At 37.8% G+C, this 15606-nt stretch overlaps 2 protein-coding genes across 3 annotated transcripts; one reads left to right on the forward strand and one right to left on the reverse strand.

Moving 5' to 3' along the window:
- The first annotated feature begins 3546 nt into the window (after window positions 1-3546).
- LOC131683738 (small ribosomal subunit protein bS6m) lies at window positions 3547-4246 on the forward strand. Its single transcript, XM_058965993.1, has 2 exons — window positions 3547-3712; window positions 3764-4246. Exons 1-2 carry the CDS (start codon window positions 3668-3670, stop codon window positions 4166-4168), a joined length of 450 nt encoding a protein of 149 aa, XP_058821976.1. The 5' UTR covers window positions 3547-3667; the 3' UTR covers window positions 4169-4246.
- A 49-nt stretch (window positions 4247-4295) lies between these two features.
- LOC131683737 (recQ-like DNA helicase Blm) lies at window positions 4296-9087 on the reverse strand. Of its 2 annotated transcripts, none has more exons than XM_058965992.1 (4): window positions 8900-9087; window positions 6404-8813; window positions 5791-6340; window positions 4296-5729 (listed from the first exon to the last, which is right to left on the reverse strand). In XM_058965992.1, exons 1-4 carry the CDS (start codon window positions 9007-9009, stop codon window positions 4549-4551), a joined length of 4251 nt encoding a protein of 1416 aa, XP_058821975.1. In that variant the 5' UTR covers window positions 9010-9087; the 3' UTR covers window positions 4296-4548. The 2 variants fall into 2 exon arrangements, with proteins under 2 accessions (XP_058821975.1, XP_058821974.1); XM_058965991.1 differs by having other exon boundaries at window positions 4298-5729; window positions 6404-8840.
- Window positions 9088-15606: the final 6519 nt, after the last annotated feature.

A 15606-nucleotide genomic window follows, 5' to 3' on the forward strand; every position in this document is an offset into this window, starting at 1 on the left:
CTGAAATTTGTCTGTACATTGCATTTAATTTTACCTTAGTCGTGACATTATAACAAGATAATAACGGGACGATAACAACACGCATAATAAATACTACCGGAAATGAAGTGAATTTTAACGCAAAAGTATAGTGGTTTAAATAATTAATATAGTCCGCAACACAATAGAATTTTAATTGATGCATAGTCCTTTTCCCTGTTAAGTGGTTGTGTTGACTTAATTTTCCATTGTTTTTACCATTTTGATCCATAGTAAATTTGAACACGGATTTATTGTAATGTTTACAAGAATATTATTTTCTGTGCAAGCTCCAATGTACTGGATGCTAAGGTGTGGCAATGCTATATTGCTCTCGCTCAAATTCTGTAAATTTATTACGTAATAAATTTCGACTCCATATATTTTAGAAACAGCAGATCCTTTATTTTGAATTTTTCCTGATTAAATCCCGTGACCCATTTCCTGTAAACTGAACTGTAAACTAGAAAAACTCTAGAAAGAGAACTGCAGAGAGAAAAACAGCATTTTTGGTAACTTATGCCCCGGCCTTGTATGGCAACACGTACAATTGTTAAATGTTTGATTTGATTCGTTTTTTGACAGCTAAACGCGAATCCAATCAATCCACGGTTCTCTTTCTAGAGTTTTTCCACTGTAAACTAGTCTTTAACAGCGGCATGCGACCTCTAGTAGTTATAAGCCTTTCTATTCCCATTAAAATAGAAACGGTGCCGAGTGATTCCGTGAGGAAAACAAACAAACCAAAACCCTTTGGCGATACATTTGGGATTTTCGATTGAGGTGCACCGTAGGGGCAGATCACTTGTGATGCATTTTTAAAAATCAGCGAAATTAAATGCATTTATTTCCATCAAAATAGAAATTCATAATGTATTTTGCGTTGCGTGCAATGTTTTTGCGTTGCGTGTAAGACGTCAAAACCCTACAGAAAAACTAGCCCTATATTTAACAAAACATCGAACAAAGTGGATCAGCGTAGGACGTTTGTTAAACAAACTTTTCTGCGAGGGAGTGCAAAGCTGATGCAAAAATGGAAATTAAATGCATTTTTTCTAATTTGATGCAAATTTGTTATACATTCTTAGAGTGATCTGCCCCTAGGGTGCACCGGAGTAGTTGAGTGCACTGATTTTGCACTTTCTAGCAGAAGTGTCAATGGAACATACCTAGTTTTCTGCATTTTTGCTAGAAAGCGCAAAAATGGCTCACTTCCAGTACACTTCACTACACTGGTGTCAATCAATCGAAAATCACAATTGCATCTGTGGTTGTAAATCAGCTGTCAGAAATACTTATAATCTATTTTGGTACACTGAGAAACAATAATACCCAGTAAAGTTCAGCTGGAAATGAACAGGAATTCTGGCTTGTTCCAGTTCGCATACCGGCTCCAGTGACACAACCAATTCTAACTAGAATTCCGGCTGAGCTTAACTGGGATATGCATAGTTAGCATACTATCTATTCCCGTCTCTTTTCTTCTGCTGTGATTTTTATGCATTTTCATGCATATTATATATAGTATAATACTTATAGTAAGCATTCAATGAGTGGATAGACCGAATATGTCCATAAAATAAATTATAAAATTTTCAGCAGAAGAAACGAGAGATAGATAGAAAAGTACACTGAGAAAAAAGTTATGGTATGTATGACCAGACTTTTCTGGTTGCATCAACTATTCAACAAAATAGTAGTAATGACCATGAGATCGATGATACTAAACTTCTGTATCGTCTGTAATACTAGAAAAAATGATTACTGCTTCACTATGCTTCTAGTATTTATGATGTTTCGAATATAGTTACTGCAACAATATTTACCATCTCAAAAATAACAATGGAATAGTATAAATCGCCTTATAGACTAGTTCAACGTCAGTTTTGAGATGACAATTTTTATTGACGTGACTATGTAAAAGTAAAAATGAAAATACGAAAATGCTAGATATAACCATTATTAATGTCATGATTACTTTTCGTTTGATTGTTCTCTTTACAATATTGTAATAAGTCACGATGACAAATTATATAATAGTTATGGGAATGCAAATGTTATAATAACTAAATACATTGTTAATGTGAACGTGACTCTTGTCGGAAACACCATTGGCATATAGTGTTTTTCAGCCCACTATGCTTTGTAGTACTACTGACTATGCATCTTGTCAATATTTGCGTTTTAATTTTCGTATTTCTACATGACGCCGCCATTACAGCGAAAAGATTCATGCGTGACATACGTGCGCAGTGTGGTTAATATTAGATTTTTCACAGACTAATTGGATTAATATTGCATCAGGTAAGTAAATACTTCAGAATCCTTTATATAGAGAAAGCGGGATGTTTCAAAATGTTTTTTGTTTAGGTGTTCTGTGGATTTAGGGTTATGGCCGAGAAAGATGAAGCTGAGGGTCATAATTTCTAATTTACTTGAGGACCCTCAATACTTGATTGGAAATAAATAGTTGGTACTTGGATGTGTACACCATTTAGCTTTATTCGAAGTGAGTGATAGTGGACTAAAACCTGCGACTCGCAAGGCAGAACAAAACGCTGACCCTCATATACACATTCATTAAATTGGCAACATGTAATTGATCAGGTAACAATTCAAATATTGTATCATTAAGTTATGAGAAAATATATCAAGAAAAGAAATGATGGAAAGATATTAAATTCATAAATTTTCCGAAATTGGCTCTAATTATATAATCCTTCGCCTCTCTGGTTATTTTAGGCTGCGTCATTTTCAATTCAACCAGATGGTCCATTTCAAAATAACCAGTCAACAAATGTCAAAATCACGATATTTTAGTTATTACAAACAGTCCCAGGTTAGAATGACTAGATTTATTGTTATTTCAAGCACCCGCATACAATGGTGATTCAAACAATGTCAAGTTCAGTTTTACTACGATGGTTCAACTCTTCTGGTTTTGTTTTTACAAACATTTCCAGGTAAATATTACTATGCATATTGGTTATTCGTTATACTTACAATGGAGTGTTCAATATTACTATTATCGTACAGATCACCTGTATAGTACACTTGAGCATGTATATAGTTAAAGTCAGCTAATGCTGTAGTCGGCTAATAATCACTATACCCGCAAAGTCGAATTTACGTCCTCATATGGTGACTGTTACCATACTATTTTTCTTAGTGTATGCAGCATATGATGATCGTTGCATGAATAAAATTCTGCGTGTATGTCATTTGCTTCACCATCGCGCCATCTGTACGTCAACACGGTGCTTGGATCTTAGATCTTGGATACAGAGATGCCAGATTTGCAGACAAGTCTGCAAATTCGCAGACTTAATTTAAGCTGCAGATTTTTTGGATGACGCAGATATTTGCAGATTTTCTAGTTTGGTTGCAGATATTTGCAGATTTTCTAGTTTGGTTGCAGTTATTTACAGATTTTGGTTACACCAGCTTTCCTAACATTTTTTGTTCTTCCCAGATTTTTAAAATTTATATTGCAGACATTTGGAAAAAGTACCTGGCATCTCTGCTTGGAAAGAGTTTGATGGAATTTGTACCACATGTCAAATAAAGTAAATAAAAAATCTTTGCGGTTTTTGCATAACGTTATTTGCAGGGTTTTTCTGATCACTTCGAATATATTTTTCCACAAGATATGCCCACCTACGAATTAGCTTTGATCCTACGACAGATGCCAAGGGTAAGCAGATTATGTCCTACAAACAGCGAATTAAAATGATCTAATTTCCAGCCGGAGCTCGTATCCGTGTTGAAGCGTACTGCCAACGCTATCTTTGACAAAGGAGGAATAATACGCAAGCTGGACAATTTAGGAACTCGACCACTACCTTTCAAAACCAGCAAGCACGGATTGGTTCATCGAACGGGTTCGTACTTTATAGTCAAATTCGATACACCTCCCACAACCGTGGATGATTTGGAGGAAGAATACGGCCGGGATGTCGATATTATACGAAAACGAATCTATAAAGCTGACGCCACTTTAAAGCAGGAGATAAGCTGTACACTTCATGAAGAAATGCTTCCGCCGGCTTACAGAAAAGATGTTCAGCAAATGATTGCCATTGCAAACAAGAATAAAAAGAAAGGATTTAAATACAACACCGGGTTGAACTATTATCCTTTCCAAAAGTAAATTATCGTTTTTCGCACCCTATCAATATGACTATCGTAGATAAAATAACGAAATATAGTATCGAATTAAGGCTGAAAATGCTTTGGTTAAGGTTCAATTGAGAAAGCCACGAAAATCGGTAATCGTATCGCTCTACTTATTAAATGTGTTGTTTGAAACATTAAATCAATAGTTAAACTCTATTCTTCCTTGACCTGACATAAGGTATACAAATGTAACCAACAGGGTATCGTAAGCTAATAAATTTACAATTACAATAAAAGTTTTCAGATTTTGAAAGTAGAAATGATAAGTAAACGTTAAGATATATTGCTAACAGATCACAAAAACAATACAACGTACGTTTAATATAAAACGAATGACCTACACGCTAATCGCGGCTACCGAGTCCCAGGCAGTGGCAGTAGTCCAAAAGTGGAAGTTCCTGCCCGTGCTCCTCGACCACCACGTTTCGCCACTGCTCCACCACGGCTTGCAGTTGCTTTAGCACGAGTACCAGTTTTTGATTTCGTTCGGCCTCTTCGGAATCGTTTGGCGCCTCTGCCACCAGATCCCCAGTTTCGCCTTCGCTTATTGGTACCTGCAGAACTATTTGCCGAAGCTTCACGCGCCAAACGTCCCCAATCTGTACCATCTCCACTGGAATCACTGTCGCTATCATCATTGCCGTTACCTGTGTTTCCAACAGTATCAGCATCCAACATTATGCACAATTTTTCAGCGGCGTAGTTTTGAGTTATTTCTAAAAGCTGCTGACCGTATTTTTCAAAGTTGGCCTTTGTTACGTGTGGAAGTGACAGCATTTCTGCTTGTGTCTCTGGAAGCCGCTCCGACATAGCTTTAAGAGCTTGCATATTCATAATAGATGCAAGAGTGACATTCTTTTGCGCGGCCAACGACCGACAAATGTCCAAAAGGTCATTGTAGCATCGCTCCTGTAGTTCTTTGAGTTGTGCATTACCTTGACTGTCGAGTTTGGGTTCGTTTCCAATATCATCCTGTTGAATTCGTTTGTTAGATGTTTTCTCTTTGACTGAGAAACTAACACACACTTCTCGATTCATTAGTTTTTCTATTTTGCCACCAATTCTGATATACGCCTGAGGAATATCGTTGCTGAAAATTAGATCTTCCTTCAGGTAGTCTTCGATCACTAACTTGTGCATCAATCGTTGAATGTCGCTTCGATCCCAGTTCTTAAGTCGACCATGGTAAGGTGAACGGTGATGATTATTATCGATAATTTTTTTCTGTTCACTTCCCTTGAATACTTCTACCAGATGCAGCAGAGTAAACCGGTTTCTACCAGCGCAAAGGTCTCGCACACTCTTTGCAATAGCAATACAATCCTCCGTGACATCAATGGTCTTGTATTCTCCCTGCATTAAGCAGTTGTCACAAGCACTGACTCGATTTTCCAAACACTGTTCACGTGTGAAATGTTCGGCAAAGTAATCCAATTGCTGGGTCCGTCGACAGTCGGTGACATTTTCGCAAAAGTTAACCATGCGGAACAGATTGTGCAGGTGAACCTGTTTGGCCTCAAACGGTATCGAGTCAACTAAAAAGAGATAGAGATTCTCGTTATTGCTTTGAAAATAATCCCTGCGTAAAAAGCTTACGATCCATCATTTTTCTAAAACGCAACATGTCCGAATAATTGTAAAATAGTATGCAAGTGGCAAGATCACCATCACGTCCTGCTCTTCCTGCCTCTTGATAGTACCCTTCAATGCTCTTGGGCATCGAATGATGGATCACGTAGCGCACATCCGGTTTATCGATTCCCATACCGAATGCGACAGTAGCGCATACCACCTTGATTTTGTCTGTTATCCAGTCCTTCTGTGTCGATTCGCGCTGTGAGTCCGATAAACCTGCATGGTAACTCTTCGCTTTGATACCGGCATTTCTCAGCTCTGCTGCGAGTTGGTCACAGTCCTTCTTCGACAGACAGTAAATAATGCCCGTAGCACGGGGGAACTTCTTCTTTATCAGCTCAATAATTTCGGCCTTTGTTGCTACCCCCTGCTTCGGTCGAACAATGTATTTCAGGTTGGGTCGATTGAAGCTGCACAAAAACCACTTGGTGTTGCTCTTCAGATTCAATTGCTTCAAGACGTCGATTCTAACGCGCGGATTCGCCGTTGCTGTCAATGCCATGATGGGTACCTAGTGAGGGAAAATAGTTGTCATGATTTGTTATTTGAAGAATCGGTTACAGATAATTCTCACCGAAGGAAATTGCTCTCTTAGGACTGACAATTTTTTATAATCGGGACGAAAATCATGCCCCCAAGCAGACACGCAATGTGCTTCATCGATAACAAATCTTGCCAGTTGCTTCATTCTATATAAACCAGTCAAAATGTTCTGAAACCGAGCTGATGAAGAAATTTTCTCCGGTGTCACATAAAGCAGTTTCAATATCGGTCGTGTGCTTTGCATGTCATTATAAATTTTCTGTTGATCCGCATACGACACCTCTCCAGACAAATGTGCAGCCGGAATATCGAGAGAGCTAAGTTTGTTCACTTGATCTAGAATTAGTGATTTCAATGGACTAACTACGATCGTGACACCTTCTGTTAGTAACGCTGGAAGTTGATAACACAGAGATTTTCCACCTCCAGTTGGCATTAGCACGAAGCAATCATGTCCTAATAAGGTAGCATTGATGACCTGTAGCTGATTAGGACGGAAGGATCGCAGTCCAAATGTTTCTCGGAACACTATCTGAAGTCGCTCGGAATGAGAATAATTCATTCCATCAAATTCGCCAGTTATGCCATCGTTGCGGACTCCCGAGTGGAAATTTCCAAGGGATTGCGACTTTTGTTGTCTACTAGATGCACTTGGAAGTTGACTGTCACCTCCGGCAGCTTCCAGCAGTTTACACAGAGCAGCATCACTGAGTGACTGTTTCCGATTGTAACTAGCCGCATTATCGAAACCCTCCGACGCATCCGTAATGTTTATCACGTCGGGTGCATCAAACTGAGATGCATCATACACCTGCCAACCGTCTTCATCCACTTGGGTCTCCACATTTTCTATGAATTGCGTATTTCTCAGTGAGGTCTCTTGATGGTTGAATGTAATCCGAGGTTCCGTGCGACGAAATGAACTCTCCGGTGTTACTAAATCTACGGAACTCAAATTGTGCTGATTGGCACGACCTTTGTCGATAAGTTCTGCCTCCCGAATGTTATTCAGTATACTCTCAATATCATCCTCGTCATCTTCTCGCGAGGCGTTTAGATAGCTCGTACTCGCTTGCTGATTGTTTGATAAGTTGCCTGTCCCAGATAGCGGTTTTTTGAACACAAAAGCGCTAGGCTTTGATTGAGTATCATCGATTTTTTTCGAGGGTATAGTACAATCAATGAAATCATCAAGTTCTTCAGGGTCCGGTGAAGTAACGCCTCTGGTTGCTTCTTCGGTAATCATCAAAGTCTGGCTTGTTTTTTTCTTTTCTAAGTGACTTTTTCTAGACCCAATAACAGACGATGATTTGTTTATACTCTTGATGTTTTCAAGCACTTTTTCGTTAACTTTGATTTTTCCTCGAGTGTTTTCAATCAAAGACTTTAGCTTGCTATATGTATCTTGTTGAAAGCCCTGTATTGAGTTGAAAATGTTAACTGGTATTTGGGCAAAGATGTCAAAGAACTTTTCTAGTAGCACGCGATTAGTTTCTTGCAAATATTGGTGATTTTTCTTGATTTCGACTTCAGATAATTCTTTCGACTTAAATCGAGGATCATTCAGTATTTCAACCATGTATCCATCTAGTCCGGAATCAAATTTTACAGCGAATGTTTTCGTTTGATTGAGGCAGTTCAAAGTGTCGGAAGATTTCTTCGGCGTACAGGACTCGAGCGCCTCAGATTTTTCAATTGGGGTGGATAGCTGTACATGGCCATTGTTGGGACATATTGGCGATGGAAAAAGATTATACTGAATCTGACTCTGGCCATTCCTAGTTTGAAAATCAGTCATCTGTTTAGGTTTGAATGCAAAATTCGACTCAGCAAGTGGTGTTGAACTTGTTGGTTTCTTCATTTCAAACACATCATCGTCTTTAGTGGGAGGAGTCTCATTAAGATCAATTGGTTTCTTCAACGGTTCCTTTAAACTGAAAAGCATGGAACCAGCTTTTGGCACCTTATACTCGAACTTTGTCGTCTTTGTAGTATTTCCATCAGCAGCAATGTTTTTCTTAGGGCTGATTTTAGCCATATTTTCTTCTAATTTTTTCGTGGCTTTTTGATAGCGAGAGTCGTTCTTCAGATCAAGATCTAACATTAGCGAAACGGCAGTGGCTTCTGTGCAGTACTTTGAAACTAGCAAGTCGTACTCGTCAGGTCGATCTGATGCCGATTTTCCCAATTTATCGTCTTCCTTCACTTGGTTGAAGTTGTCTTGCAATGTTCGAGAAGGTTTGCACCGCGCTTTCACTGGGGAAGTGTCCGAATCACTTGACAGGATTTCAACCGTGTTGGGCTGTTTTTTCTGAAAATGAGATCTGGGGAACTTTGGTCGAAATATACTGGGCGAACGAAGTATAGTTTCGTCTGATGTGAAGTTTTTGGCGCAATCGGCTTCCATTTCCAAATTGGACATATTTTCAACCTCTGACATACTGTTTGTAGAAGAAACGTGGGATGATCTGCTTTATGGGAGGAATAAAGTATGTTGTAACGATCGTACATTCACGGATTTCCTTACCTTTCGTTGTCATCTGATTTCTTTTTGGCTATAAAAGCCATTAAGCTGGTTTGTTTTTTGGGATCATTCTTGGACGATGAACTTGACAAAGTAAGCAATTTTCGTGACATGATAAAAAGTACAATTAACAGCAAAATTAATTCGACATCATTGCAAAAATACCACCAAAATCACGAAACGCCATGACATTAATAACAAAATGATTTTGTTTTGTTTATATTTTTAATACCATACACTGTAAATATCCAATGATATATACACGGTTAAATAAAACAACCTGCAGAATAAGTTCTTTTAACTTACTTTTGAGCTGTGCATCGCTTTCGCACTTATTAGTGTTGTCAAAAACAAAACGAGAGATTCGACTCAGTCGAGGTCTTCCGTGGAGGTAGGTACTTTTGAGTTGTTTGAGGTATACTCAAAATTAGGTAAATTCAACTTAAATTTGAGTATAAAAACCTATTAATGAGTTGTAATTTTTGCCATGGTTAAATGGAAACTACCTTCAACACGGTTTACCTAATTTTAACTTCCCCCACGATACCACGAGATTGAGTCAAAGGAACTCAATTTTAGGTAGTTTTTCGTTCCTGTGTAGGTGAGGCAGAACACAGGGTTTGCTAGTACCCACTGCGACGTCCAGAAAATTGTTTCAAAATCGTTCAACACGGGTCCAACGATGGACGTTTGTTAAACGGTTATTTGGACGTTGTCAGAATTGGTCCAACGAACCAGAGTTTTTAATTAGAGCACTCTAGTTACAGTTTGGCCAAGAGGCCATGACGTATCCATACGAACATGGAATTTGACGTATAAACAATAGAAATACGTCAAATTTCATGTTCGTTTGGATACGTCATGGCGTCTTGGCCACACTCTAACTAGAGTGCTCTATTGAGTTCTTGTCGGCCAGTTTCACGAACACCAATGCAGCTTACTGGTTGAAAACAATCCCATTTGCTTTTGCCGTCTTTGTTTATTATTTTCCACCAGCTAGTGAAGTAGTATTTGTGTCATGTAACGTATACGTACATGAGCCATAGAAAAGTCTATTTTTAATGGTAGAGTTGCATAAAGAGGATTGGCAGCATTGGATCAATCATTGGTCTTTTTTAAATTTTGGCAACCTTTTATTTTTAAAAATTTAAAATTAAGTGTTTAGTTCTATTTTGTAAAAATTAGTACGATAAATAACATCGTATAAAGAATTTAAGATTTTCCGGTTCCAAACTGATCCGCAACTAAGAGCGAAATGCATTGATTTTTGGCACTTGCCGCTTGGGAGTGACAAAAAACAGTCGAATTTGCAATGTAAGATAAATTTGAATAAGTACATATATATAAGTGGAATGCATACACAAATTTGTCAAAATATTAACTGCACTTCAACTATGAGAAATACCTTCATATTTCCACTGTCGGTGTAAGATTATTACCTCTACCCAGAGCTGTTCCGGTGTTTGAAATAGTGCCAAATTTAAATATCAGTGCACATATATTTTTGCCTTTCTCAATAGAAAGGTATTGCAATTGCTCTGAAAACCGACTTTTTAACGGAGGCCCGGAGGGCCGAGTGACATATACCATTCGATTCAGTTCGTCGAGTTCGGCAAATGTCTGTGTGTGTGTATGTATGTGTGTATGTATGTGTGTGTGTATGTGTGTGTGTATGTGACCAAAAATGTCACTCATTTTTCTCAGAGATGGCTGAACCGATTTTGACAAACTTAGTCTCAAATGAAAGGTGCAACGTTCCCATAGGCTGCTATTGAATTTCTAATGGATCCGACTTTCGGTTCCGGAATTACAGGGTGATAAGTACGAACACGCAGAAAATGTCGATTTTAATAAATTCTGCAATGAATGTGTAAAGGGGAAAATTTTTCCAAAATATGACCACAACTGCTTCGATTTGTAGTATTAGGTCATTAACATCCATTCAAAGTCTATTTGGCCACATTGGCCACCATCCTCGGTTCCGGAAGCCCCGGCGGAAGTATCTAAATTCAGAATAACAGTCACATCGGTTTCTCGGAGATGGCTAGACCGATTCGACTAAACTTGGCCTCAAATGAAAGGTATTGCGTCCCCGTAAATGTCTATTTAATTTCATCCCGATCCGACTTCCGGTTCCGGAGTTACAGGTTGTGGCGTGCGATCACATAGCAAATTGTGATTCAAACCAATACCCCGATGAAAGCAAAAAAGGTAAAAATTTCGCTAAAATGTCTCTCAAACAACTTAAATTTGCTGTTCTAGGTCACCGACGGCCAACCAAACTTTCGTTGACTACATTAACCACCATAGACGGTTCCGGAAGTGCCCGGGAAAAGCGGCCATCTTTCATAACTAGCAAACTCATATCAGTTTCTCGGAAATGGTTGGGTCGATTTTCACAAACTTAGTCCCAAATGATAGCTATATTATCCCCACAGATGTCTATAAAATTTCGCACGGATCGCTTGTATGGTTCCGGAAATATAGACTGAACGGTCCGGTCACACATAAAATTCCCATATAAGCCTGAACTCATATTTTTTTTCAAAGGGGGGACCCCATGAAATTTCAGAAATCGAATTCGTATTTTTGATGCCAAACATCTTTAAAATGCATGAAACGTCGAGATTTTATGTTATCTCGAAAAACATTTTTTTTATAAAAATCGACTTTTTGGGACTTTGCCGATTTCGCACCTTTTTTCAGTTCAATATTACCGTGGCTGTTTTTTCTTTTTCAAAATTTTAGAACTCGAATAATGATTTATTTTCCTGTATATAGTTGTCATGTGAGGTATAATAATAAAATGTAATATATGCATTTAAAAGTTTTTAATGAATATAAACAACGCACACATTCTCGTGATTCATGATTGAGAAAGGCACAATTGCACCGCTAGGTGGATTAAAATAGGTTTTTCAGTTCAATATTACCATGGCTGTTTTTTCTTTTTCAAAATTTTAGAATGATGTATAATAATAAAATGTAATATATGCATTTAAAAGTTTTTAATGAATATAAACAACGCACACATTCTCGTGATTCACGATTGAGAAAGGCACAATTGCACCGCTAGGTGGATTAAAATAGGTTTTTTAATAATTATATCTTACATTATTCCTGGTTTGAAATAATGTTAATATTACATCATTGAATTTTTCTCATAATTATAATCACATAATAACGATACTCCCCACACATTCGAGCATTGTTATTCTTCGTGTCCGATAGGTAGACATTTTGAGTGTTCGATAGGTAGATTTGCTTCAGTCTTTGCGCAACTGTTCTTTATAGACTGTGCAATGAACGTCCTTCATTGGACGATTTTGAAACCAACAGTTCTTAGAGGGTATTGGCAACCAAAAATCTAGAGCGTGTTTTCATTACATCATATCTAACAGAAACGTCAAACGGAGAAAATCGCGTGCAAAAATTTCCTTGCAACTTTTAAATTCATTTAACAATTAAAGCACACAGAAGGCTATTAATTCTATTATCACGTCTGCATTTACTCATTGCAGGATCGTATAAGCATATTACATGTTTTTCGCGAAGATAATAGGGAGGTAATTGATAACTATTATTTTATTACATTTTGCCGATCACTTTTGCTATTATGTTCTTTTACATATGTGGTCTTGGCAACACCGTTTGTAGATGGCACATTTTACTGTGACGTTTTGACAGACGGGCTTGTAGTTGTGATATATTTCATGTGCTTTATTGCAACCGAAATTGTAGATATGAGATTTGACATTGGTAAAAGACGCTAACTACAGTCGACTTGGATAAACATCACAACGCAAAACATCACATCTGCGAAATATTAGCAAAACTCTCGACAAACATATGATTACGGCCTAAAAGCCAACTGTCAAAATCCACTTTGAATGGAAATTCCGGACAAACCGTTACTAGCCATAAACAGTTTACAACGGTTTATGAAAGAGAAAACTTTTCTCTTTCGGTTACTATAAACATCTGTAATTGGCGCGTAACGGTTTATCCGGAATTTCCATTCAAAGTGGATTTTGACAGTTGGCTTTTAGGCCGTAATCATACACTCAAAAGAAAGTAAACGTTATGCCTATTGATTTTACACATAGATTTTTGCAATTAACGGAGGCATATAGACACTATTTGCTGGTACTTAAACCTTATGTGTGTATTTATAAGAAATATTAATCTTACATTCACATTTCATAACTATTAGGCACATAAAACCCCATTCTATAACAATATGCACATATAACTTATGTGTGTGCATACATAGTTTATACAGTTGACACATAGTAGGTATGTGTGCACGTGATAACAATAGCATTTCTTCTTCATATGAATTTTAAGCGGTTTGAAGTAAATAGAATTAACGTTTGGATTTTTTTCAGTGTATGTTTGTCGAGAACTTTGGTATATGTAACGACGCTGAATCTCTCTGGATAAAGTCTCGACACGCCAATCGTTTTGTTTACCTTTTATCTGTCAGTGTCATTCCAATCGAGCCCGAGACCTGTCAATGGCCCTCGTTCCAGAAGGATTCGAAGCGATTTTCTTCGGATTGAGAGCTTTTGACAGGTCTCGTGCTCGATTGGAATGACACTTGCTGATAAATAATAAGAATAAGATAAGGATGGCGAGTCTTTATCCAAAGGGATTCAGCGTCTTTAAGTATATGGTATTTGACATTTTGACTTGAGATTAAATTAATATGTAAAGAGTTATTATTTTTCTCTGTTATGTGTGGACAATAAAGAAGCAATGCTTAGCTTTTATTTGGCATAATAAACTCAGTTTGTTTACATTTGTTAGATATGACGAGCTGAATAAACGGAATAGAAATATCCGAATGAGCACCCTGATTCTTTGGCGCACAACGAAAAGTAAGAAAAGTCCGAACTTCACCTCGGATCTACCGATTAGATCACTTAGGGACACTTTTTACCTCAAAAAACCGATTAAATTAATTGGGTCATTAAACTATATATAGTTTTCCATTCCATTCGATAAATTTTAGGTCTAATATATATAACATAAAATTACTTCACAAAAAAATTCGTTGTAATACGTAAAAACGATTTTTTTGTTTTTTTTTAAATAAATCTTATGTAAACTAGGCAACCATACATAGGAAAACTGTGGTTGTTTACATCTGGCCTATCAAGACAACACCCAAAATGAAAAAAAACTATGCATTGGATGGTGTTTATGCGTTGCGTTGCGTTGCGTTGCGTTGTGACGATGATTTTGGCGGATTGCACACTGACTTCATCATGTTTGACTGCTGATTATCTAATAAGAGTTGCTTAGGAAGTGGTAAGTAGGAATTCATACCAATCCGACCCATATTAAAACCTCAACAGCATGATAGCCATCATTGCCGGCCGCCCCCATCTCCATCGTTCACGGGGAAGGATAAAGGATAAGGTAGACAGGAAGTGTTGATGCTCCACCTACTTAACGGAAGGACGACGATTCATCAGACTCTTCCATAGGTGTCGCGGAGTTGGTGGTTTGGAAGGGTATCAGGTCTAGGATTCGCTCCAAGCAAACGATGCGACCTGTAAAGCATATTTTATTAGGTAGTTGTTTAGTTAGTCTTCGAGTGCACGATCACTCGAAAAAGAGATGATCTTGTTTAGTTTTTGGTTATTTTTAAACTCTGGGCAGCCGGCTACCGAGAGTATACTATGTTCCCTAAACAAAAACAATTTGAACTCCACACAGCCGATCGTGGGAGTATTGCCTGGAAAAGCTAATCTTATCTGCGTAATGGGCCGGATCACTATTTATTGCAACAGTATTTGGACAGAACTCGCTACTTCTTCTCTACGATATATTTATTGGCTTGAAAACTACCAAGTGACAGCATATTATACTGGCAAAAATAGCGCGAGATGTTATAAATCAAGGAAAGTATTTCTTATTTTCCATATCGGATTGTTTGTGGAATACAAGTATACGAGCGATAATACCGAACACTGAAGGGAAATATAAAGGATTGTTAATCTGATGCACGGGCTTGTTAGCAATAACGGAGCTTTAAATTAGGTTCATAAAAACAGACGCGGCGAATTTTCAATACGTATTGAGCCGTGTTCATAGATACTAGTCAGATTAGTCGTATTGGGGCTAATTTCCGATCAACTATTCATTTTTACGGCAATATTTTCTCGACTAGATCTGTTCGCACCCTCTCATTCTGCGGTCTAAGGACCAAATGTCATCAATAGACTTAGAATCGCGTGGAGGCATGAGATAGGAAACTTGTAAGAATTTTGCTATCCCACCGTTTGACTACCAGAATGGATGGGAGAACAGTAATACTAGCAAATACCGACTACCATAAGAGCGGTGCAAATTTGAACGAGTGACGTAGAGTACTGCACTGAAAAAAGGACCAGGAGTGCGATTTTACGAAGTTTTAGCTTCCGATGGCCCTACATTTTCTGACAAAGTGAAGTTCTTGAATGTTGAGATTTTTATTACTGTTTAGAAAAGCAAAAGTATCATAAAGCTAGTGTCAGGCCTTCATGAGACCTCAAGAAGTCACTTTTGGAGGTATTCGTAAATGTAGATTTGTCGGTAGACGGTTCCAAATATAATAGAAAAATACCTAATTTAACACAACTACAGATCACTTGCAACATAAAAAGCTTTTTGTGAAATTCGACAGCTCCATCTTAGGCCAATTCAATAAATTTCCTGCATGA

Source organism: Topomyia yanbarensis, chromosome 2 (assembly GCF_030247195.1).
Source record: "Topomyia yanbarensis strain Yona2022 chromosome 2, ASM3024719v1, whole genome shotgun sequence".
Lineage (NCBI taxonomy): Eukaryota > Metazoa > Arthropoda > Insecta > Diptera > Culicidae > Topomyia > Topomyia yanbarensis.